Source organism: Podarcis pityusensis (assembly GCF_964106645.2).
Source record: "Podarcis pityusensis genome assembly, chromosome: 7".
In the NCBI taxonomy this organism is placed as follows: Eukaryota; Metazoa; Chordata; class Lepidosauria; order Squamata; family Lacertidae; genus Podarcis; species Podarcis pityusensis.
The window spans coordinates 523,951-549,071 of NC_138031.1; the positions used below are offsets into that span (position 1 = coordinate 523,951).

General features: G+C 50.8%; 1 protein-coding gene across 1 annotated transcript; it reads right to left on the reverse strand.

Moving 5' to 3' along the window:
- Window positions 1–233: 233 nt before the first annotated feature.
- Window positions 234–23,684, reverse strand: PARP10 (poly(ADP-ribose) polymerase family member 10). The gene is made up of 10 exons (XM_081013976.1): window positions 23,488–23,684; window positions 20,995–21,240; window positions 20,637–20,882; window positions 19,279–20,132; window positions 15,598–15,810; window positions 14,348–14,468; window positions 11,874–12,812; window positions 11,591–11,730; window positions 2,760–2,934; window positions 234–846 (listed from the first exon to the last, which is right to left on the reverse strand). Exons 1-10 carry the CDS (start codon window positions 23,648–23,650, stop codon window positions 545–547), a joined length of 3,399 nt encoding a protein of 1,132 aa, XP_080870102.1. The 5' UTR covers window positions 23,651–23,684; the 3' UTR covers window positions 234–544.
- Between the last annotated feature and the right edge of the window lie 1,437 nt (window positions 23,685–25,121).

Below are 25,121 nucleotides of genomic sequence, written 5' to 3' on the forward strand. Positions count from 1 at the left end.
GGGCTTCTTGGGGGACAGGCAGCCTGGGGCAAATGCACAGAGGCAGCCCATCTCCCCTGCCCCCCAGCCCCACCCAACCGGCCCTTGGATCCTGCCCAGAACCTGCAAAGCTTGAGACTCTCCCAGCCAGGCTGGCCTCTGCTGCTCTTGCCAAGCCAAGGAGCAAAGGAAGGGGGGTGGAGGGGGCAGCCCCCCCCAAAAAAAAACCCAAGCAAGACAGGCCCTGCTCTGACTTTTCCTTGTGTGCCTTTTAATGCATGGCTTCTCCATCCTTCAAACCACCCCCAATGTGATGCCCCAAGTAGGTGGCAGCAGAATCAGCAGCCCCCCTCCCCCCACACAAAAAGAGGTAATATGTTGAAAGCAGGGTCCGTAGCAGATCCAGTCTGAAGCAAGGCTGGTGCCCAGTGGAGTCTTGCTGTCTCTGCCCCCTCGGGAAGGCCCAAATCAGACAGTCTGGCCACGGGCATCCTTGCCCACCCCCTGCTCAGTTTCGCCTGGCAGCCCTGGGGGAGAGGGGAACAGCAGCCCCCCCTTGCCCCCCTCAGGGCTGCTTGGACCAGCGGCAGGTGATGAGGTGCTGAGGATACGCCTGAGTGTCGTTGAAGATGACAAAGACGCCTGGGTTGCGGAGGTTGTCCACGGTGCTGTCGTAGCGCCGCGGCACGGCGTCCCCTTCCCGCAGGGGCGGCGCCCGCATGCTCGGGTTGCCCAGCGCATAGTCCCCGGTCAGCGTCCGTGTCACAAAGATGTACTTGTTGCCGTCGCTGCTGGAGGGGGAGTACATCTCCTGCACGGAGACGACGGCCTTGACGGCAAAGTAGACCCCGTGGCCGTAGCGTGTGGCTGGAGGGACAAAGAGGAAGGGAGAGGGGGCTGGGGTCAGGAAATGGGACACAGGCAGTGTAGGACCCCTTGGCTCTTCCTGAGGTCTCCCCCAGCCCCAAAGCACCTCCTGCAAGCTGCCTAACGCCTGCAAGGCTTGGGGAGTTCCAGAGCAGCAGGCAAAGGACCTGCAGTTCCCCATGTGTCCACCTGGGGCTCTGCTCAGAACAATTCTCCAAGGAGGGACAAGCCTTGCTGTTTCCAAAGCATGGCTGGTGAAGAAACCTCACCTGCTGGGTCAGTCCAAAAGTCAACAGGACAGTAGTGTTCTCACATGCCCCTTATAGGGAACCTTCCAGCAGGATCCGTGCCCAAGAGGAACTTTTCCCTCCTGTGGTTCCCAGCAAGCATTGCTGCCTCCAGCCGTGGAGACAGAGCATATCCATCCTGGCTAGCAGCCACTGCAAGCCCCCTCCTCCGTGAATCTATCAAACCCTCTTGCAATGCCAAACTTTAAAAGCTAAACCTTCCCTCTGTTTATTATATACTTAGTTTATTTCTTACATTTATAGACCATGTTTTTTCTACCAAGGATCTCAAGGGGGTCTTAATGTTTCCTCTTCTCCTCCCCATCTCATCCTCACAACCCTGTGAGGTCGGTTAGGCTAAGACGGGGGTCGGCAAACTACGGACCACGGGCCAAATCCAGCCCAATTGCCCTCAGGATCTGGCCTGCGGATGTTCTGTGGATCGGCGATTCTGTTTGGGGGTTTTTGGTGCCATTTTTTTTCTGGCACCCTTTCCCCCCCTCCCTCTCGCACACCATGGCGCCTCCTCCTGGCTTCTCCCCGCCCTGCGTAGAGGAGGAAGGGGGCTGGGCTGAGCTGGCTGAGCGCCATTTTGGGCAGCGCCTCTCTGGAGCCAGCCAGCACTTTCGGGCCACTCATCCCTCTGCCGCTCGCAAGGGCAGGCACAGGAGCTGCGGTTGGGAGAGCACAGCGCCGACGGCAGCAGCATAGGGAGGCAGGGGGAGGGGAGGGGCTGGGGGAGAGAGAGAAGCTTCCTCTGCCCCACACGCGTGGGGTCTAGCCCGCCACAAGGTCGTTAGGATATAGTTCCGTTCCACCTTAAAAGGGACAGACATGACTATTGTGTGTCACATGCCCGTTCACATTTCCAGCACAGCGCTTTCCGGGAACTTCCGTTTGTATATGGCTTTTGCACTGCTGCTGTTTTGCTGGAGACGAAGGGAAGCAGACATGTTTTCCTCTGTTCCTGAACTATGCTGAATAAAATGTTGTACATTATGCTTGCACATCTCTCTGTCCGCCTCTTCTGCTGTGAGAAGATTTACGCACTCTGCTTTCAGAGCATGAACGGGTCTCTAAATGTATCTGAGGCTCGTGTCGCTGATTGATGCTGTTCCAAGGGAGACCAGCTGCCGGCCGGTGGCTGGAGCCAGCTGGGGCCTGCCTGATGCCTCCGTCTTCCCGGCAGTATCCCAACAAAGGTCTGGGGGATGGTGAACTGGCCCCCTCCCAAAAAAGTTTGCTGACCCCTGGGCTAAGAGATGGTGACTGGCCCAAGGTGACCCAGGGAGCTTCACGGCTGAGTGGGGATTCGAACGCTGCTCTCCCAGGTCCCAGTCCGACACTCTAGGCAAGGTGTCCATTTCCAGGCAGGAGCAAGTGCCCAGGGAGGTCCGAAGGAGAGCAGAGAATCATAGAATTGTAGAGTTGGAAGGGACCATGAGGGTCATCTAGTCCAACCCCCTGCAAGGCAGGAATCTTTTGCCCCTCGCCCACGACTCTCAGATTTTTTTTGCCCAATGTTGGGGCCCAAACTCTGGAAGCTGCTAGATCTGGGGCCCTTGTGGGAGCCCTCCTGGGTGCTCCAGGCTCCCTGAATACAGCCCCTCCCCACCCCTGGCTCACCGTTCTTTCCGCAGAAGCTGCGGTTGAAGCCGTGCAGGCAGATCTCGCGGCTGGACTCCTCCGTGGTGCCGTGGAAGAGGAGGCGCTCCACATCCCGGCGCCCGCAAACGTTCAGCAGGGCCACCTTCTTCAGCTGGTACTGCTGGTAGAGAAGAGGGTGCAGCAGCTTCTCCACCTGCCGGGCACGGAGGGAAAAGGAGGGACCATGAAGGCAGAGGCAGCGGTGGTGCAGTGGTTAGAGTGCTGGACGAGGACCTGGGCCAGACCTCAGCCACGAAGCGCACTCTTTGTGCCAGGCTTTGGAGAAACGCAGCCATTCTCAAAGCGCAGGTGCTCCCAATTAAGCTTTCCTCCTACTCCTACCCCCCAAATTATCTCCATCACTTCCCCCTTCTTGCAACCTGATCTCACAACCACTGAGCCTTCTGCATAGCAACCTTATCAGCACTCCTGGGAGAGAGAGGCTGGACACTGTCTAGCGAAGGGGAATCAGTTCTCTCTTCCTCTTCTGCTTCTCCTGGCTGTTCGCCACTCAGTTCTGCCCAGCTGTTGTTTTCCAAACTATGCCCCTCTGCAAACCAGTTCTCTAAATCTATGCTGCTCCACTGTTCCTGGGCAGCTTCAGGATCCTGGTCAGGAGCAGGAAGAGGGGGAGGTTCCCACCGTTCCTCCTCAGAGCTGTAATCCTCAGTCGGCTCTCTGACAATTTGTGATCCTGCACCAACTCACTGCTACCCAGTCTACTTGCTAGTCAAGGCATCATGAACATCCAGAAAAGATTGAAAGGTGGGTCAAACAACTGTGTCAGCCCCCACCGCTGTATCCAATTCTGGGTACCGAATTTTATTTTTTTATTTTTTTAAATGATATTTATTAGAGTTTCCAATAAAAAGAACACATCAATAAAAAATTAAAAAGAAAAAAGAAAAGTACACAGTTCAAAAATATACAATACAGTGGTGCCTCGCAAGACGAATGCCTCGCAAGACGGAAAACTCGCAAGACGAAAGGGTTTTCCATTTTTGAGTTGCTTCGCAAGACGATTTTCCCTATGGGCTTGCTTCGCAAGACGGAAACCTCTTGCAAGTTTGTTTCCTTTTTCTTAAAACCGTTAATACAGTTGCGACTTGACTTCGAGGAGCAACTCATAGCACGCGGTGTGCGTCTCCGTAGGGGCAAGAACGCGTGAAGGCGGGTTCTGAGGGAGAGGGAGCTTTGTTTCGGCGAAAAATAGCAAGGCGCGCACACTTCCCTCCCCACAACTCCCAGTTAGGGAGGCCAGGCTCCGGGGCTCTTCGGACGGGGCTCCTTCCTTCTCCCCCCCCCCCAGCGCCCCGGCGGTGACAAGAGCGCCTGCCCGGGCGCTTTCCAACCCCGCGACGTCTACGGCTGCGGCAAGTTTGCCTCTCAGTGTGTGTGCGCGCGAGTGTGTGTTCTCCTCGCCCCGCTCGAGTTAGTCCCGGCGCAGCGCAGGCAGCAGGTGAGTCGCCCTTTGGCAGCGTGGAAGGTGCCGGGCCAGGCAAGGTCAGCTCGGGAGCCACCGGGGACGCGCCCCCACGCTCCTCTCCAACGGGCTGGATGCACCCCTCTCCGCTCGCGCGCTTCTGGCTGGCTGGCCGGCTGCAGCAGCAACAGGGGCAATAGGCATCCACCGTCGCCGACGCTCCCTCCCTCCCTCCTGCCCGCGGCGGGCGGCTGGCTGGCTGGCGCTCTCGCTTTCTTTCGGGCTGCTGCTGCAGAAGGGATTTTGCACCAGACAACTTTTAGGCCAGTAGGAGTTTTGACTACCGCGGCGACAGCAGCAGCAGCAGCAAGACGGTGCCGACTGTAGTGCAAAGGGTCGGAGCAAGGCGAGCCGAACTGATCCCGGGGGCTCAGGCAGCAACCTCTGCCCTGCCTCCCCCCACGCCCCACGCCCGCCTCTCCCTCCCTCCCAAGCACCCCCCTTTTTTGAGGTTTTTGAAGACTTTTGAAGCTTTTCCAAAACTTTCCCGACACCGTGCTTCGCAAGACGAAAAAAATCGCAAGACGAAAAAACTCATGGAACGAATTAATTTCGTCTTGCGAGGCACCACTGTACATAATCCAAAAAAAACAAAAAACAAAAGACAAAAAAGAAAACAGTTAAAAACAATACCGCCTTTTCATCACCAGTTTTAAATTTACTTATTTTCTGGACCTCCTCATACCTCCCTCTTTTGTATTCCAATTCAATTTGTTTGTCCAGCAATTTCTTTCCCTCTTTTTTAATCCCAATCCTTAATCTTAATATAATATAACATTGAATTTTTACCTCTTAAAAGCCAAATTTCCATTTCCTTTAACTTTTTTTTTTAAATCCTAATCCTTAATCTTGATCTATATATAACTTTAAAGCCTGTATAGCTAGAAGCCACTTATTTTCAATCCAACATCACTCTAACATTCTTTAATTTTGCAGTATTTCTGTAGATAGTCTTTGAATTTCTTCCAATCTTCCTCCACCAACTCTTCTCCCTGGTCACGGATTCTACCAGTCATTTCCGCCAATTCCATATAGTCCATCATTTTCATCTGCCATTCCTCCAGTGTGGGTAGCTCTTGTGTCTTCCAATACTTTGTGATAAGTATTCTTGCTGCTGTTGTTGCATACATAAAGAAAGTTCTATCCTTTTTTAACACCGTTTGGCCGACTATGCCCAGGAGAAAGGCCTCTGGTTTCTTCAGGAAGGTATATTTAAATACCTTTTTTAATTCATTATATATCATTTCCCAGAAAGCCTTAATCTTTGGGCACGTCCACCAAAGGTGAAAGAATGTACCTTCAGTTTCTTTACATTTCCAACATTTATTATCGGGCAAATGATAGATTTTTGCGAGCTTGACTGGGGTTATGTACCACCTGTATATCATTTTCATAATATTCTCTCTTAAGGCATTACATGCCGTAAATTTCATACCTGTGGTCCATAACTGCTCCCAATAGGCAAACATGATGTTGTGTCCAACGTCTTGTGCCCATTTAATCATAGCCGATTTCACCGTTTCATCCTGAGTGTTCCATTTTAACAGCAAGTTATACATCTTTGACGAATTCTTAGTTTTGGGTTCTAACAATTCAGTTTCTAATTTTGATTTTTCCACCTGGAAGCCAATTTTCTTGTCCGAATTAAATGCCTCCATTATCTGAAAGTAATGGAGCCAGTCTCGCACTTTGTTTTTTAATTTTTCAAAACTCTGCAGTTTCAAGTCTATCTCCATCTTGTTCTAAAATTTCCCAATATTTTGGCCATTTGACCTCCATATTGAGTTTTTTCAAGGCTTTCGCTTCCATTGGTGACAGCCATCTTGGAGTTTTATTTTCTAATAAATCCTTGTATCTTATCCAAACATTGAATAGTGCTTTCCTGACAATGTGATTTTTAAATGCTTTATGTGCTTTGACCTTATCATACCACAGATATGCATGCCATCCAAATACATTGTTAAACCCTTCTAGGTCCAAAATGTCAGTGTTTTCAAGAAGCAGCCATTCTTTCAGCCAGCAAAAAGCTGCTGATTCATAATAAAGTTTAAGGTCTGGCAGGGCAAATCCACCTCTTTCCTTTGCATCCGTTAGTATTTTAAATATTATTCTGGGCTTCTTGCCCTGCCAGACAAATCTAGAAATATCTTTCTGCCACCTCTTGAAACAATCCATTTTGTCCACAATTTGCAAAGTTTGAAACAAAAACAACATTCTAGGCAATACATTCATTTTTATCGCAGCAATACGGCCCAGCAGTGAAAGCCTCAAATTTGACCAAATTTCTAAATCTTTTTTCACTTCCGCCCAACATTTTTCATAATTATCTTTAAATAAATTCCCATTTTTTGCTGTCATGTTAATCCCCAGGTATTTAACTTTCTTAACCACTGTTAGGCCTGTCTCATTCTGAAACCTCTCTCTCTCAATCGGTGTTAAGTTTTTCTCTAAAACCTTAGTTTTTAACTTGTTCAATTTAAATCCTGCAACTTGACCAAATTCTTGAATCAATTCTAAAACTCTTTTAGTACTAGATTCTGGCTCCTGTAACGTCAATACTAAATCATCTGCAAATGCTCTCAGTTTGTACTGTTTAGTTCCGACCTGTATACCTTTAACCAACTGGTCCCTTCTAATCATGTTCAACAAAACCTCCAGGACCGAAATAAAAAGGAGTGGGGAAATTGGGCAACCTTGTCGTGTCCCTTTTTCAATTTTAAGTTCTTCCGTCACAACATTATTTACAATTAATTTAGCCTTTTGTTCTGAATAAATTGCACTTATACCATTCTCACAGCCTTGGCCTACCCCCATACCCTGTAGATTCTTCTTCATAAAGTTCCAAGAAATGTTGTCAAAGGCTTTCTCCGCATTCACAAATATCAAAACTGCTTTAGTGTTTATGTTCACTTCTAGTTTTTCCAGAATATCAATTATATTCCTCAAATTGTCAGACAGATGTCTTCCTGGGAGAAAGCCCGCTTGGTCTTTATGAATCTCTTCCATCAACACTTTTTTAAATCTCTTGGCCAAAATGTCAGCAAAGATTTTGTAATCCACATTAAGTAATGATATAGGGCGGTAGTTCTTAAGCTGTGTCTTTTCAGTCTCTGTTTTCGATACAAGTGTAATATAAGCTTCTTTCCACGACTCTGGTGCTCTTTTCCCCTCCATTATTTCATTACAGACCTCTTTCAAAGGTTGTATTAACCATTCTTTCAAAGATCTGTAATATCTAGAAGTCAGTCCATCCGGTCCTGGAGACTTACCCAATTGCATGTTTTGAATGGCACCTTCTACCTCTTGTACAGTTATTTTATAGTTCAACATTAGATTGTTTTCTTGAGATATTTTTTGTAATCCATTTGTTTTCAAAAATTGATCTAGATCTGTTTCTTTCAGTGGCCCTTGCGTATATAGTTGTTTAAAGTACCTCTGGAAACAATTTCTAATCTCTGCTGGGTTCTGTATATTTCTTCCTTCCACTTCTAAGTTCGTAACTGTGTTTAATTTTTGTCTCTTTTTCATTTGCCATGCCAACAATTTACCACATTTGTTAGCCGACTCAAATGTCTTTTGTCTCATTTGTTTAATTTTCCATTCTATTTCCTGATTCATCATTTTCATGTATTGTACTTGATATAACTTTAACTCTCTCAAAATCTCTTGAGATTTTGGGTTTACTCTCAGTCTTTTTTCAACTTCCTTTATTTTGTCCAATATCTTATCCTTCTTCTCATTTTGAATTCTCTTCTTTACTGCGTTCTGTTGTATTAGGAACCCTCTCATAACCGCTTTACTTGCGTCCCAGATTACTCTTTTCTCCACATTGGTACTCAAATTTATCTCAAAATAATCTCTCAAGGTTTTTTGGGCCTTCTTAAGCACTTCTTCATCTCTAAATAAGGTGTCATTCATCTTCCATCTAAAGGAGCCAGTTGGTGTTAATCTCATTTCCATCTTAACAGCGTTGTGGTCGGAGCAAGTTTTCGGGCAGATTTCCACCTTTCTTGTCTTTGGTGCCTTTCCTCTAGTTATCCAAATTTGGTCAATTCTTGTCCATGTAATTTTGGCTTCAGAGAAGAAGGTTCCCTCTTTAGCCATGGGGTTTCTTATTCTCCAGATATCAACTAAGTCCAAGTTGTCTGTCATGTCAAAAAAGGTTTTCGGTAGTCTACCATCCTTAGTGACTACCTGTCTTTGTGCCTTGTCCATATATGTAGATACCACTCCATTCATGTCTCCCATCAAAATCATGTTGTAGTCCAAATAGTCCATCAGGGTCTCATGCAACTTCTTAAAAAATTCAGATTTCCCATCATTTGGTGCGTAGATTCCTACTATCAAAAATTTTTCTCCTTGTGTTTGAATTTCAATTGCCACAAATCTTCCTTGGTCATCTTTAAAAATAAATTTCGGTGATAGTCTGTCCTTTGCATAAATCACAACCCCTCTTTTTTTAACTTTGTCCGATGAAATAAACTCCTGACCAAGTCTTTTATTTATCAACAATTTCCTGTGTAATCTTGTTATGTGTGTTTCTTGTAGACAGATCAAATCCAATTGTTCCTTTTTTAATAAGTGAAACACTGATTTCCTTTTCTGAGGGGAATTCAGACCATGACAGTTCCAGGTTAGTAGTTGCAGGGCCATGCTGTGTTTATTTTAGTTCTCCTCCAACGGCACCTAATGCCTGTTCCTGTTCCGTCGGTGGTATCACGTTTTTCAGGCGGTCTTTTAGTTCCAGAGATAGTCCTGGTATGTCTAAAGTTTCTCTTGCAATTGTTCTTAGCTCTCCTGTGACTTTCTTTTGTAGGTCTTCTCCGTGGTCTCTCCAGAATTTGTCTTTGTCGTCTTCCGATCTTATTTTCCTCTTCTTTCCTTTGTAACTAAAAGATAGGCCTTGAGGAAATTCCCACCTGAAGTTAATTCTATTACTTTTCAACAAAGTGACCAAGTCTTTATAGTTAGATCTGAGATCCAGAAGGTGTTTCGGAATGTCCTTAAATATCTCCACTCTTGTCTGATGTATTTCCAGTGTCTTCTGGAAATGCAAACCCAAGATCTTGTCCCTCTCTTCTTTTGTTCGGAGAGTAACCAAACAGTCTCTCACCTTCTTTCCTCCTCCTTTTCCAAGTCTAAAAGCATTCACTATTTTGAAACTGTCTTTTACCAATTCTGGATTCCAAAAGTCTAAGAATTCCTGCGTAAAAAAATCAGTTAAATTGTCTTTCTCCACTTCAGGTACTGCTCTGACCCTTAAATTCACTTGTTTCTCTTTCAACTCAATCATAGACAGGGTTAACTTATGGTCTTCAAGTTGTTTATGTAACGGTGGTATCTTCTCTTGAACCTCTGCAACAGACGCTGTAGCAATTTCTTTAGCCTCTTCGGCAATCTGACGTGTTGAGGCCGATTCCTCTAATAGTTTCTGAATAGTCTCTGTATTAGTATTTACTTTCTGGCCCAAATTATTTAAATTTACTGTATTTTGATTAATACTTGTTGTATTTTGATTAATACTTGTTGTATTTTGATCAATCTTGTCTGATGCCTCTGCTACTTGTCTGCTTATTCTGTCCAAAGATTCATTAATTTTAGCCAAAACCTGAGCAAAGGCATCTTCACTTGCCATACCTTTAGTTTTGGGTTGTGCCGATGGGGCTGCTGTTAGAACCCCAGAGGGGCCAGAGGTCGAAGCTCTTCTTTGTAATCCACCGTCTGTTCGCAAAACTTTGCCCGACCTTGTTGCTTGTAGCGACTCTAATTTCTCTTTTCCATCTGCCATCCCCCTCTAGATAAAACTCAAGGTCAGTCACACAGTTGAATTCAGAATTGTTTTGAAGTGGAAAGTTCCAAAAAGACAATGTGGGAAAATCCTCAGGCCAGCTGCAATTGTAACTAGTAGTAACAAGTTCCAAATTCCACTAGGGGGACACTGTAACAGTCATAAAGTCAGGACTTCCGGAGGTGGCGCCATCGGTTAATGGCGGATTCCCTCTAATCTGGAGGGAACCGCTCCACGGAAACAGGGTCAGATCCCGCTTCGGCGTAGCGGGGGACCCCTGAAATCACAGGCGGGTGAAGCCTGTGACCTTGGGACTCAGCGGGCACGTTTTGCGCCCCCCCAATGCGTGAAGGAACCCGGCAACGGGCTCCGGAACGGAACGGGGGAAGCAGCGCTGTGCTGTGAGTCGTCTGCTTCTTCTGTGGAGTGAAGCCGCACAGCTGTTACCGGAGAGCGCTGCCTTTCTTCCTTGAAAATTTGGCTTTGAAAACAACGATCCGTGAGTAGGATTTTTAACGCAATTAAGGAACTGTACAAATTTGAAAAGAATTTGGCCGAAGCGGAGAGGTATAAAAAGGAAGTCTGCCTCCTGCTTTTGTAGATAAAACAAAGCATTGAACTTGAAAGCGGAAGCTTTAAAAGACGCATAAAAGGACTTCAATCCAATCATCTAACCAGGACTTTCCCCCCTCAACTTGAGGGAAGAGGGGGGGAAGCTTTGAATGTCACTTCATTAAGAAGAAGTGAGAAAGAGAAGATAAAAACCACCGCTCAATCCCCTGGGAACGGGTTCCCAGCGACAATAAAAAGCTGGAGAAAAGGTACTGTCTTTGAACATATTTTGACAGCTAGTCCTGCACTTGAAATACAATTTGGATACAATATTGCTGATAGGCATCTCCTGGTCTTAAAGTAACTGTTTAAGATAGACTGTTATCTTTCTGGTGAATTGGGGGGACTCAAAGAAGAAGTAAAGTATTTAAGAACTTTATGACTGTTACAGTGTCCCCCTAGTGGAATCTGGGTACCAAATTTTAAGGAGGATGTTGACAGGCTGGAATGTGTGCGGTGGAGGGCAACCAAGATGATCAAGGATCTGGAAACTAGGCCTGATGAGGAACGGTTGAAGGAGCTGGGGATGTTTAGCCTGGAAAAGAAGAGACTTTGAGGAGATGGGAGAGCCATCTTCAAATGTCTCAGGGGCTGTCACAGGGAAGAGGGAACATGATTATCTTTGCCTGCTCTGGATGGTAGGACTCGAACCCATGGCTTAAATTGACAAGAGATTCCCACTAAACATACAGAAAAACTTTCTCACAGCAAGAGCTGTTCAGCAGAGGAACAGACTCCCAAAAGAAATGCTGGACTCTCCTTCCTTGGAGGTTTCAAAGCAGAGGTTGGACGGCCATTTGTCGGGTCAAGCTTCTTGCTAGTCTAATTCCAGCAGGGGCACATGAGTGCCCACGGGCGCCACGCTGGCTCCCCTTGCTCCGCAGCATCATGCCCCCGGCTGTCCCAGACCAGTGCCCCCCCCAATACCTTGACGATGCGGATCTTGTTGTGCATGTCCTCCAGGGTGTCGTAGAAATGGCGCACCGTCTCCCGGAACTCCTCTGTTCCCTCCACAAGCTGCACCAGCCTCGCCTCCCCGTCGTCCAGCCCCACAGGGGCAGAAGAACCTGCAGAGGGGGCACTGCCCGTCAGGAGGAGAGCGTGGGCTCGGAGGGGCCCTCCCCCCACACCACGGCCGCTCTTGGGCCAAGAGGCAGCCCATTCAGCCCTGGAGAGGAAGACCACACCTGAATTGGGTGGCAGAGCCTACCTGGGAGGCGGCCAATGGGCACAGTGCGGGCACTGCCCAGATCGTACTCTTCCATGCGCTCGAAGTCGATGGCGAAGGGGCGGCCGTCAAAGAAGACGTCCAGGCGCTTGAGCCCCCGACCCCACGCCTGCTCCAGAAGGGCGCTGGCCTGCGCAGAGTAGGGGGCGGAGGCTCCCTGGGGGTCCCAGTGCACCCAGCAAGCGTCGCCAGGGTCCCCCACAGCCTCCGTGCGCAGCAGCCGGGTGAGCAGCAGCGCCAGGTCCCGCGTGGCGGCCAGGGGGTAGTCGGCGAAGCCTCGCACCACGGCCACCTCCCCGTCCAGCGAGATGCGCACGGCGTGCTTGCGCTCCAGGTGGGCCAGGTAGGCCAGGCAGGGCGGCGCCAGGGAGCGCAGGGCAGCGTGGGGCACCCTCTCCTCCCGCAGCTGGGCCCGCAGGGCGGCCTGCAGCTCCCGCGCCAGGGGGGCTGCGTCCTCCTCTGCCCCCAGGAAGACGGCCACCTGAGCCGAGTCGGCCGCCTGCCTGGCGTCCTCCAGGGAGATGTGGAGGGCAGAGAGGAGGGTGGCATCGGCACTGGGTGCCTGCTCCTGCGCCCAGCTGGTGAGGGAGAGCTCCACAGCCCGGCGCAGCTCCTCCTCCTCGCGCCGGGCGCTGTCCATCGACTGCTGGATGGCCAGCAGCAGCTGAGCCTCCTCTTCCTCCTCGGCCGCGCTGCTCCGCAGGGCCAGGGGTCCTTCCTCCAGCGCCCCCTCCTCCTCCTCCGCCCTGGCAGCTGCAAGGGCCGTCTCTGCCCCCTGCGAGGGCTGCTCGGGGGCCGTGTACAGGTCCTCCTGCTCTTCCTCCTCCACCTCCACATTCTCCAAGGACCAGGACCCCCGTCCGGCAGCTGGGGAAGCCCCCCGGGGAGGCTGGAGGGCAGCCAGCAGACCCTTGATCTCTTCTGCGGAGGGAGAGGAGGTCGTCAGAGGGCAGAATGTGGGCAGGGAGGGGGCTCACTCCCCTTGTAGCCCCACAAGCCGACCCACGCTCCCCCCCAGGTAGAGGGGCTCCCCAAGCCGGCCTCTCTGAACAGGGGCCTTCGAGGGAGGAGGCACAGACCCCCCCCATCTTAGAATCGTAATTATAATAATAATTTTTTATTTATACCCCGCCCTTCCCGGTTCAAAAACCGGGCTCAGGGCAGCTAACAACAAATTTAAAAAACTTCATTGTAAAAGCAGCATAAAATACAGTATAAAAACATGAATAACAATAAAATTCAAAAATCAATTAGATAATCCCCAGCGCTAGCTGGCTGAATTGGTCCTACTTGGGCCAGTGAGGAGGCCAGGGGAGAATTAGCTGTGGGATCCCAGAGCAGGTGAGGGAAGGGAACGGAAATAAAGATCAGGCTGAATTCAAATTAAAGGCCAGGCGGAATAGCTCTGTCTTACAGGCCCTGCAGAAGGAGATCAAGTCCTGCAGGGCCCGGGTCTCCTGGGACACAGCATTCCACCAGGTCGGAGCCATCACTGAGAAGGCCCTGGCCCTGGGGGAGGATAGTCTGACTTCATTAGGGCCTGGAACCTCTAAACTATGGTTATTCATGGACCTTAAGGTCCTCTGCGGGGCAGACCAGGAGAGGCGGTCCTGTAAATACGAGTTGGAAGGGGTCTTCAGGGCTAGTCCAACTCCCTGCAATGCAGGAATCTGAATAATAATAGTGACTTTATGATTTATTCCTCTGGGTCTCTGGCAGGGTGGATAAAAATCAATGATTTAAAATAAGAATAAGAATAAAAATCAGATTTTTTACATTTTAAATCGCATTTTTAAAATTTAAATTGGATTTTTAAAACAAAATGATTTCGAAGGAAAAATCTTTCTAAAGATAGTTTTCTATTTAAGTTACATTATAATCCAAAGGCTATTCATCAGGAAATAAGGGTTTGTTTTAAGTTTTTCATGTGTGCTAAAACTCAGTCTAAGTCTTCTGTTAGAAAAATCATTTAACCACATCAGTTAACAAACATGGATACATATGCTACAACATTATTGCTTTAGTTAAATAAATTGTTTAAATTGTTATGAAGGAAATGATACTTTTTCTCTTTCCAATAAAGTCCAGAAGAAAAATTGTCCAAATATAAACAGTTAACTTATTAAACCTCACAATAATTTCATAATTATCTGTCTTTGTATTTCTAATAGTATAACCAAATCAGAAATTTTTGATATAACTGTAAAAACTACTCTAAAAATTTATTATTCCAAAAATGAAACCTTCATCTGGTTGTAAATATTAAGATTATACCAGCAAGAATGAGTCTTTCTGTAAAAAAGTGATTTAAATCAAGTCTTACGGGGGGGGGGGATCTCCAGAGGGCAAGAAAGGGCAGGAAGCTCAACCCCCCTCCATCGCGCCAGCCCCACAGCGCCTCTCTCCTCTCCGTCCCCGGAAGAGCAGGCAGGCAGGAGAAGGGTGCAGGATCTTACCCAGGTTGGCGTCACTCGGCTCACCAGCTGCGCCCACTGGGGCTCCCAGCCGCTCCTGCCCACAGGGGGCATCTCGTGGGCAGCTCACCGCCAGCGGCTCCTGAGACGTCTCCAGTTCGTGCTGGGGAGAAATTGGGGGAAGGAAAGTCAGAACCATTTGAAGAGCCAAGCAGAGTCTGGTCTGGTTTCAGAGGGGGGGGGCACATGTTGAGATTCTTGCATTGCCGGGGGCTGGATGATGATGATAATAATAATAATAATAATAATAATAATAATAATAATAATAATTTATTTATACCCCACCCATCTGGCTGGGTCTCCCCAGCCACTCTGGGCGGCTTCCAACAAAACACTAAAATACATATAACCTATTAAACATTAAAAACTTTCCTAAGTAGGGCTGCCTTCAGATGTCTTCTAAAAGTCTGGTAGTTGTTTTTCTCTTTGATATCTGGTGGGAGGACTTTCCACAGGGCAGGCGCCACCACCGAAAAGGCCCTCTGCCTGGTTCCCTGTAACTTGGCTTCTTGCAGCGAGGGAACTGCCAGAAGGCCCTTGGAGATGGACCCAGGTGTGCGGGCTGGACGATGGGGGTGGAGACGCTCCTTCAGGTATACAGGACCGAAGCCGTTTAGGGCTTTCAAGGTCAGCACCAACACTTTGAATTGTGCTCGGAAACGTACTGGAGTACATGATGCACAGGGCCCCTTCCAACCGTACAAGTCTATGATTCTATGCACCGTACCAGAAAATAAAAGGCACATAGCATATTATAATAATAATTTTATTATTTATACCCCAGCCATGAAAATGAAGTAAACCATGAAAGTATAAAGGAAAAAGGGAGAGGTACTGGAAACCCACCTTCAGCTGGAATATGGTTTCGCCCCCAGGGAAAATTATTGTTGTTGTTTGTTAAATTTATACACGACCTTACATCCAAAATTCACAAGGCGGTTTAAGACATAAGAACATAAAGTGCAGAATGTAATAATACCAAAAAAAAATTCTGCCCCCCAAGGTGCATTTAGAAGGTGGCCACAGACGGTTTAAAAACCAAAGATATGTAGTGGAGGCAGCAGGTGAGCCTCCCCAGGGAGTCCCATCAAAGGGGAGCCACTGCAGAAAAGGCCCCACCACTAAGCCGCTTGGCCTTCACATTCACGGGGGGTGTCTCCTTCCCGCTTTCCTCCTGAGCTCCCCTTTTCCAGGGCATCCTGCCCCCCCGGAAAAAGTGCACCTGAACCCACCTGCGTCTCTGGGGGGCTCCAGCGGACCCTCTCCAGGCCGATGGTGCAACGAAAGCGCCTCTCCAGTTCCTGCAGCGTCTCCTGACCCCGTTTCTCCAGCAGGAAGCGGCTGATGCCCGGCAGCTCCAGCGTCACGGTCTGGGTGTGGATGGCGCTGAGCAGACTCTGCAGGAGCTCAGCTGCCGCCTGGCAGGCTCTGGCCTCCCCACTCAGCTGCACAGCAGGAGGAGAGCAGAGGCAACTGAGACGTTTGCATTCCACAAAGATCCAGCTCAAAGCAGCTTGAAGAATCACAACAGCGTCACAGAACAAGAAGCGTGGCAATCGCCAGGCGGTTCAGTCACATCTTGCACAGGGGCCACGTTCCGGGAGGGGCACACATATGAAAAAACACACACAGTGGAACCTTGTTTCTCAAACTTAATCCATTCTGGAAGTCCGTTTGACTCCCGAAGCCGTTCGAAAATCAAGGCGCAACTTCCGATTGGCTGCAGGAGTTCCTACACTGAAGCGGAAGCTGCGTCAGATGTGTGGCTTCTGAAAAACGTTCAAAAACCGGAACACTTACTTCCGAGTTTTGGGCATTCGAGAACCAAGATACAACTGTACTCAAATTGCATCCTTGGGGAAAAACAAAAGCCATGCATGAGTTGCAAAAAATAGCTTTAAAGCTCTCTGTCTTGCTGGCCGCTCAACACATTGGTCTGGAAAACTAGGGATGCTTGCACAAGTTCTTGCGGGAGCTCAGAAGCCCTGCCAGATCTTGTGAGGGCAGCTCAGAATTGGTGCGCCCCAGACAGCCTGGCCCCCTCCCCAAGCAAGGCAGAGAGAGCTTAGAAGCTGTTTCTGCACCAGGTTTTTCCAGCGCGAAAAGAGCTTCTAAGCTCTCTGTCTTGCTCGTATTTTACTTGCAGGAACTCAACCAGGTGCGTTTGAAATCACACAGATAAGGATGCAATGGTACTGGAGTCTCAAAAGTGAGCAAAAAAATTCAGCAAAAACATTAATACAATTCAGGAGGCACAGTAATTCAAAATAATTGGAAAGGGCTTCTGAGTGCCAGACGACATGGGAGGGGGTGGGAATTGAAAAAGGGGGGGCATGGAGGCAGCATGACCTGGCTGCTGCATTTCCCTCTTGGGGGTCCCTCCCCACTCTGCAGTTCTTTGGCTCCGGGGGCCCACCTTGCTGGGGACATCATCATCATCATTTTTCAATTTGTATACCGTCTTTCTGTCTTACAATACTCAAGGCGGTTTACAAGCTGAAGAAACAAAAATGTACATCTTATAACAATCTAATGCAATACAAAAATGTGATAGTGAAACTTTAAAATAGGCAAGCTACATCAAAAAGTAACATTCAACAATCATTACAATAATATTAAATAATAATAATAATAATAATAATAATAATAACATATAAAACATATACTGTATTTTTCACTCCATAAGATGCACTTGACCATAAGGTGCACCTAGTTTTTAGAGGGGGAATGCAAGAAAAAAAAAATTCTTTAAAGGGAACGCTGAGCAGAGCCTGTCTGCATCCCAGGCTCTGCTCAGGGCTCCCTTTAACAAGCGGCGTGGAGCGTGTGTGCGGCGCTTGCAGGCTTTTCCCCGAGGAGGGAGAAGGGCAGCAAGAGCTGCGCACACGCTCCATGCGGCTCGTGAAAGGGAGCGCTGAGCAGAGCCTCCCGCCTGCATTCGTTCCATAAGAAGCACACACATTTCCCTTTACTTTTTAGGAGGAGAAAAGTGCGCCTTATAGAGCAAAAAATACGGTAATAACATATAAAAGTTAAACAGAAATCCACTCAACAGTTACAATAACTAATTTCTGAACGATAACACTGGGCAACAATTTTTTACTTTTTGAATGTTGTCTAGATTTCTACAACTGATTTAGGGTATTTTTGCACTGCTGAATCAGGAAATGGCATCCGTTTCTCGCCATCAGGTCAGGTTTACTGTAAACTGAATGGTGGGCATTGATAAAGGTAAGTACACGTAAATTGCATGTTGCTTCACCATTTTTCAAACTTCAGGGCTTGAACTTCCGTTTCTTGGAACTCCTGGAATGCTCAGCGGCAGGGAGGTCTCTCTTCAGAGTCCAACAGTAGTCAGCCATCATGACTGCGTCCCAGCGACCCTGATACCTGGTCTCCATCTCTTTCATGTCCTGATGGAATCTCTTCCCCTGCTCGTCACTCATTGAACCCAGGTTCTCGGGAAACCGGTCCATATGTGAAAATAGGTAGTGCATCTTGACGCTCATGTTGCAGCCCAGGTTTCTGAAAGCAGTCAGCATGTTGTTGACAAGTTCTGCGTAGTTTCTGGCCGTATTGTTGCCAAGAAAGTTCTTCACTACTAGAACAAATGCCTTCCACGCTTCCAGTTCCACTTCGTTTATTGAGTTTCCGCATTCTGGATCTCTGATGAGCTGACGGATCCGAGGACCGTCAAAGATGCCAGCTTTCAACTTCTCCATGGTCAATCCTGGAAAAGCCTGGCACAAGTAAGTGAAGCAGTCACCATCCTTGTCCAGAGCCTTGGTGAACTGCTTGATTAAGCCGAGCTTGATGTGCAGCGGTGGGAAGAGTATTCTGTCTCTGTCCACCAGAGGGTCGTTGATGACGTTCCTTTTTCTGCAAGGCACCAATTCCTCCCGCACAGGCCAGTCCTTCTTCGTGTAATGCTGAGCACGGTCCCTACTATCCCACGTGCACAGAAAACATGGGTACTTGGTGAAGCCAGACTGTTGTCCCAACAAAAAGTTCACCATCTTCAGGTCAACACAAATAAACCACTTATGCTGATCATAACCAATTTTCTCCAGCACATACTTCACCGCTTCATAGTTCTCCTTCAGTGTAGTCGAGTGAGCCAGGGGTATAGAGGCAAACTGGTTGCCGTTGTGTAGCAGAACACATTTCAGTGATTGCTTGCTGCTGTCAATGAACAGTCTCCAATCTTTGGGTTCGTACTGTGGCACTCCAAGCTTGAGCAGAAGCTGCGCAATATCTGCACAGTACGCCAAGTCCTTCTCTTCCGAGAAAAAACGGAGGTACTCTTGATGCCTGTTGCGGAAGAAGCTGATGCGAGCACTGTCAGAGAGGAGGCTTTTCCCCTTCAAATTAGTCATAAGCTGGCGCATGTGCGGGTGGAGTTTCCTATACACTTCGTGGGGCGGCTGCCCCATTAACTTAGTTTTGATCCCCCAACTTTATGCTTTACCGCACCAATTTATGGAAGATTTCGAGGTTTTATGACTTTAAACTGATCCCTTTTTGACATAATCACCCAGAACTATCGGACCTGAATACTTCTTGTCATTAAAATAATCATTTCCAATCAAAACAATTATTCGACATGGCATTTTATCCCCACCAACTTCTTCTAAAATGCTCCACACAAGCGTACATGTGAACAAAAACGTAAAAAAACGACATGTGGCCATAGCTCAAAAACTTGACCTGATTGAGCAAAACCAATGTGATTTTTGGATTCAGCGCATCAGATTCGTCCTAAATCAACTGAAAAAACGCAGACAACAAATTTGTTGTTGACCAGTGTAATCAATAAAACAACGGCAAGCCACAGTACATAAAATAATACAAGACAAACTGAGAAGCAGGATGCTCGCGGGCCCAAGCAGCAGCAGCAGCAGCCCCTCTCTTACCCGCAAGCCTGTGACGTCGTCTCCTTCCAGGGGCAGGAGGGTGACGCTGCCCATGCCAGCCAGCACCTCCTGGTAGTACCTCTGCAGGTAGCGCAGGGCGCCCGGCTCCATGGCCACCAGGGCCTCATCCGGCATGCTCTCCTGCAGGCAGGCCGCCAGCCGCGCCCGGTTCTCGGCCTCCATCCCGGCCAGGGTCAGGCCCTCCAGCCGCTCCCCGCCCTCCTCCAGGCGCACCAGGCAGCAGGGGAGCGTCTCCTGCAGCTGGGCCCAGCGGGGGGAGGCCAGGGCCGGCAGGTGCCTCTCTGACAAGGGCAGGGCAAAGCGGCCCAGGGAGGCGCCCAGCAGCTCGGTGGCCAGGCGGGCCGTCTCGGGCCTCAGGGCCGCCACCAGCACCTCGTCCGCAGCGGGGAGGAAGCAGGCGCCCAGCCCCCGCTCGGCCAGCCGCTCCGCCAGGCGACGCCGCACATCCTCCTGCCGAAGGAAGTCCAGGACCCAGGCGGAGAAGGGCAGGCGCTCGGGGGTCACGTTCTGCAAGACCCCCTCCACATGCTCCAGCAGCCACTTTTGGCGCAGCGGGTCGCCCCCCGAGACGCGCAGGCCGGCTTCGTCCAGGGCGACCACGCATTCCGGGGCAGGGGCGTTCAGCTCCCGGAGGACCAGCTCCACCTGCAGCAGCTGCCGGGGGAAGGCTTCCGGGAGGGGCAGGAGGGCGAAGGGGGTCCCTGTGTCCCCCGGAGGGGCTCCGTCCACCTCAGCCCCTTCTTGCTCTGGGGGCTCCAGGAAGTCGTAGTGGGGGGAGACAGCCAAGCTGTGGTCCTGGAGGCGGTGGGTCTTCTGCAGCACATTCTCCACCACTGCAAGGGAAGAGGGAGAGGAGACAGGGTGAAGTGCCATCACCGCGACTGCGGGTAAACTCCAAATCACAGAACGGTAGGGGTGGAAGGGGTCCGAGGGTCATCCAGCTCCCTCACTGCGAGAAGCCAAGTTACAGGGAACCAGGCAGAGGGCCTTCTAGGTGGTGGCACCCGTCCTGTGGAACGCCCTCCCACCAAATGTCAAAGAGATAAACTACCTGACATTCAGAAGACATCTGAAGGCAGCCCTGTTCAGGGAATCTTTTAATGTTTGATGCATTACTGCATTTTAAAATTTTGTTGGAAGCCAGCCAGAGTGGCTGGGGAAACCCAGCCAGATGGGAGGGGTACAAATAAAATAAATAAATAACTGAATCCCATCAGGTCTGGCAGCCTGAATTTTTAACACAGCCCCCCTCAGGTTGACAGAGGATGCCAGCAACACCCCCTGGCCTTCCTGGAGGAAGTGAGTCTGAGGAGAGTTCCAGGCAGAGAGAACCTTACCTTCCGGGCTCTGGAAGGAGACGACAGCCACCGTGGCCCCCGCAAGCAGTCTGATGGCCCGCACTGGCCCCCCACCGCTGCGCTTGCTCTCGAAGTACAGCTCCAGCAGGTCCTGGCTGAGGGGGCTGGGGCGGGGGCCCTCCCCCCACTGCACCAGCACACCGTCCGTCTGCTCCACCCAGTCCAGCGCCAGGCGGGCCCCGTCCAGAGGCCGACTCTCCACATGCTCCACCAAGGCCAGGTACTCTGCCAGGACGAGAGGGAGAGGAGACCGAGTGAAGAGGAAGAAGCCCAGAGGAAGGAAGAAGAGCCCCCCCCCCCGAGGAAGACAGGAGGGAAGCAAGAGACGCACACGTACTTGCGTTGCTGAGCGGACTGGGCAGCTGCACCAGGGCCTGATCCCCTCTGGGGCTGCGGAAGACGGAGCAGACGCCACTCTCGCAGTTCAACATCCTCTCCACGTAAAGCTCCACCAGGTCCCGGCTGGTCTGGGGGTTCAGGCCTTGCAGGACCACCTTCCCATAATCCCGAGGGGCAGCCGGGTGCACCGTCAGGCGGGCGTCCTGCAGCTGGTGGTCCGTTCTGGAGAGGACCCGCTGGGCATCTGGATGGAGAGAGCAGGAGGCCAGAAGGTCACCTTGCAGAAGAGAAAGCGCCAAGCCAGCAGCCCAGGGTCTCCATTCCTGGGGGGCCCAGAGGCTGGAGCGGCAGCAGCAGGCAGGGCGAACCTGCTGCCCCCAGGTGCCGCAGGACCCCCTTCACTCTAGGCAGCACAGCCAATGGTCAGGGTGGGTGGGAGTTGCATCGGCACCTGGAGGGCACCACAGGTTGCCCGCTCACTCTGGGCTACAGCAACACCAGCGCAGCAAAGCACCCCTGGATTATCTGAACTCCCAGATCACATGCCAAGGGCCAGGCACCCCTGCTTCCCATGGAGACATCCGCAGGGCCACTGAGGGACCAGCAGGCTGGACTAGATGGGCCCGATCCAGCTGCAGGGCTCTTCTGCTGTGTAAAGGCCCGCTTCTAGCTCCCCTTCTGGAGGTCCTCCTCTGAGGGCCTTCTGGCGGTTCCCTCCCTGCGAGAAGTGAAGTTACAGAGAACCAGGCAGAGGGCCTTCTCGGTGGTGGCGCCTGCCCTGTGGAATGCCCTCCCATCAGATGTCAAGGAATAATAATAATAATAATAATTTATTTACACCCCGCCCATCTGGCTGGGCTTCCCCAACCACTCTGGCCGGCTTACAACAAAATATTAAAATACCGTAATACATTAAACATTAAAAGCTTCCCTAAACAGGGCGGCTTTCAGATGTCATCTAAAAGTCTGGTAGTTGTTCACTTTGACATCTGGTGGGAGGGCGTTCCACAGGGCGGGTGCCACCACCGAGAAGACCCTCTGCCTGGTTCCCTGTAACTTCGCTTCTCACAGCGAGGGAACCGCCAGAAGGCCCTCGGGAGATGGATCCTGGTGTCCGGACTGAATGACTGGGGTGGAGACACTCCTTCAGATATACTGATTTTAGAAGACATCTGAAGGCAGCCCTCTTTAGGGAAGCTTTTAATGTTTTAATTTTAATTTTGTTTTTAGTGTTCTGTTGGGAGCCAGCCAGAGTGGCTGGGGAAGCCCAGCCAGATGGGTGGGGTATAAATAATAAATTGATGATGATGATGATGTGAGTCGCCTTTCTCCCACAGTAAGCCTGACAACAATTGCTCCCCCCACCTCTTTTGTGCAATACAAATTTTCTTCCATGTTTGCAGACCAAAATAATTTTTCTGGCGTGGCTGCGGGAGACAAGCGCTGTCTACAAAACGGGAGCAACAGTCTCCAAGGAGAGGAACCGCAAAGGATGGCAGGAGTCTCCTGCCAGCCAGCCAAGCTGCCGCACCCCCGGGGTTCCCTTTGTTAACGGAGAAATCTGAGGGCTCCCTTGGACAAAAAACAAGGACACCAGCCAGGAATCCCAGAGCAAAACAGCAGCCAGTCGGCTTGGTCTTGATTGAAGACTGTCGCGATGGGACTCCCACCTGCCACCAGGTGGAACAAGATGGAAGCCCCAAACAAAAGAAAACCCCAACTTTTATTAGCTGCTAATCCCCATGTTACACCCCCCCCAAACTACATCACTCATACATCACTAATACATGATGAAAGGGGAGGTCTGGTGGCAGTAATCTGAGCATCCTGGACCCTGCCCCATGGTTCCCCTTGCCCTCCACCAAACACCCATCAAGTGAAACAAAAGAGATGTTTACATTTCCCTGTTTCCCAGCCAAGTTAATCCCACCTTTTTGTCTTCATCTGGGTTTGTTATTTCTGGAATGGCTACCTGTCTGGCCCTCAGGTATCAGGATGCCAGGGATTATCCCTCAGGCAGAGGGGCTGCTGAGGAGCTGAGCTCACATGTCTATAGGGATTTCTGAAGTTTTCCCAGTGAGCCAGTACATAGATACATTTATCGATTTGTATTGTGCAGCAGAGGCCCTTTGAACAGATAGGAAGAAACTGTGATGTGGGGACAAGTCACAAAAGCATAGTGGGCTGCATGTGCATGAGATCTGCTGGAGGGGCAACCCCCCCCCAACCTATACATAAATTCCTGCAACCCCTTTCCATTTCCGGGGAGCACTTGGGCAAAGCAGGCAGCCCCGCCCCACTCTGCCAGGCCCCCCACGGGGGCGCACTCTCCCCCCCCCATGTGCCAGGGGGCTCCTGCTTTCACCTGTAAAGCGGGAGGGACGCTGCCAAAGACCCCAGACCTTTTCTTTCCCTTTGGTGCCCTCTGCTCTGCTTGCCCCCTGAAAGGCAGAGCTCGTCTCGCCCCTGGGCTGCCCGGCGGGCGACTCACCCTCTTCCCTCTGGAAGGTGAGCGTGGCGCGGGCGCCCCTCCGACGGCAGCTCTGCACGGCGCCCCCGCCCGAGCGCCGCCGGTTCTCGAAGTAGAGCACCAGCAGCTCGTCCGCCACGTCGCCGGGGACCCCGCGCACCTCCACCGCCGCCGCCGCCGCCATCCCGGGAAGCGAAAGCGAAAGCGGCGCGGCGCGCGCAGGAAGGGGCGGGGACGCGCGCCAGAGAGAGAGAGCCCCGCAGCCCCGACGCCCCGAGCGGACGCGCGCAGCCCCGACGGACTCGGCGCCCGGGATCCCCGCCGCCGCCGCCGCCCAGGGAAGAGCCAGCCGCCCGTCCCGCCGCCGCCGGCCGGGGAGCTTCTCCGGCCCAGCTGCGCGCCGCCGGCAGCCCCGGACTACAAGGCCCACAAGCCTCCGCGGCACCTGCCCGCCCCCTTGCCCGCCGGAGGAGGCTGCTTCGGGGGCGGACCCGGGGCGAGCAAGAGCCCCCCCCCGGCCAGCCAGATCCGGAAGGGCCCTGCCCGGCTCTCGCCCTTTCGCTCTCCGGCGCCCACCCTCAGGATCCCACTGCGCGCCCGCGCTCCCTCCCCTTGAAAGATGCTGCTGACCCACAGCTTACCGAGGAGGGGCCGCTGCCCTGCCCAGTGCGGGGGGGGGGGTGCCGTCAAGAGGGGTCCCCTTGGTTCATTTCACTTTCAGACGCCCTTTGTCTGCCAGGGAGCTCCAGGTGCTCGGCCTGCGTCTCCTCCTCCCCGTTTCATCCTCACCACACCTGGGAGGCAGGTGAGGCCAGAGATCGCGACTGGTCGGCCACTGAGTTGCGGGCGGAGCGGGGTTTCGAACCCTCAACCGAGGCGGGCTGGCCATGAGGGAAAAGCTTCCACACTAGAACTCAGAATCATAGTGAAGGGCCCTTACAATAGTGGTCTCTCTATGATCCCAAAAACTCTTTTAGGCATTTTCTCCTCTCTCATATGTTATCCCCAGAACCCCTTCCTTTCAAGCCTGGAGGTTTTGACAAGCAGCCAGAAGAGCCAGGCTTTTTCTCCTCTCTAAGATGTTACAGTGAAAATGGGCCTCTCTCTCTCTGGAATGTCTGGCTGAGGCGGGCGGAGATAAGAGCAAGGCTGAATGGGTGTGATTGCAACCCCAGGCAGGGGGAGGCTGAAAAGGAGGAGGGAGAAACAAGAAACAAAGCCCCATCTTATTGCTATTAGTGGAAATCACATGTTTTACATGGGAACACGTGTCTGTGCATTCTAAGGGGTATAAAAAGTGGGCGCACCCTTACCGAGGTCTGCAGGTTGCGAGCTTATCGCTCTGTACCTTTGTTCTGCATATGCATTTCAAATAAAACCTTGTTAATAACCTGCAAGGACGTTTTGCCGCTTTGTGTGAATCTGTGCTCTGGGGACCCAACAGCGGATATGGAACAGGTCACAGAATTGTAAGGTTGGAAAGGGACACCGACGGTCATCTAGTTCAAATGTATTGGTAAGCAACAGAAATAAAAACCAGGAGTCTGCTTTTATAAAAAGTTGGCTAGCCAAAGATGCCCCCCTAATCCATCTCTCTGCCTCCCCACAACAGGCAGGTTGTTCAAGCAAGCTTCCAGGGGCTCCTGCTCAGCAGC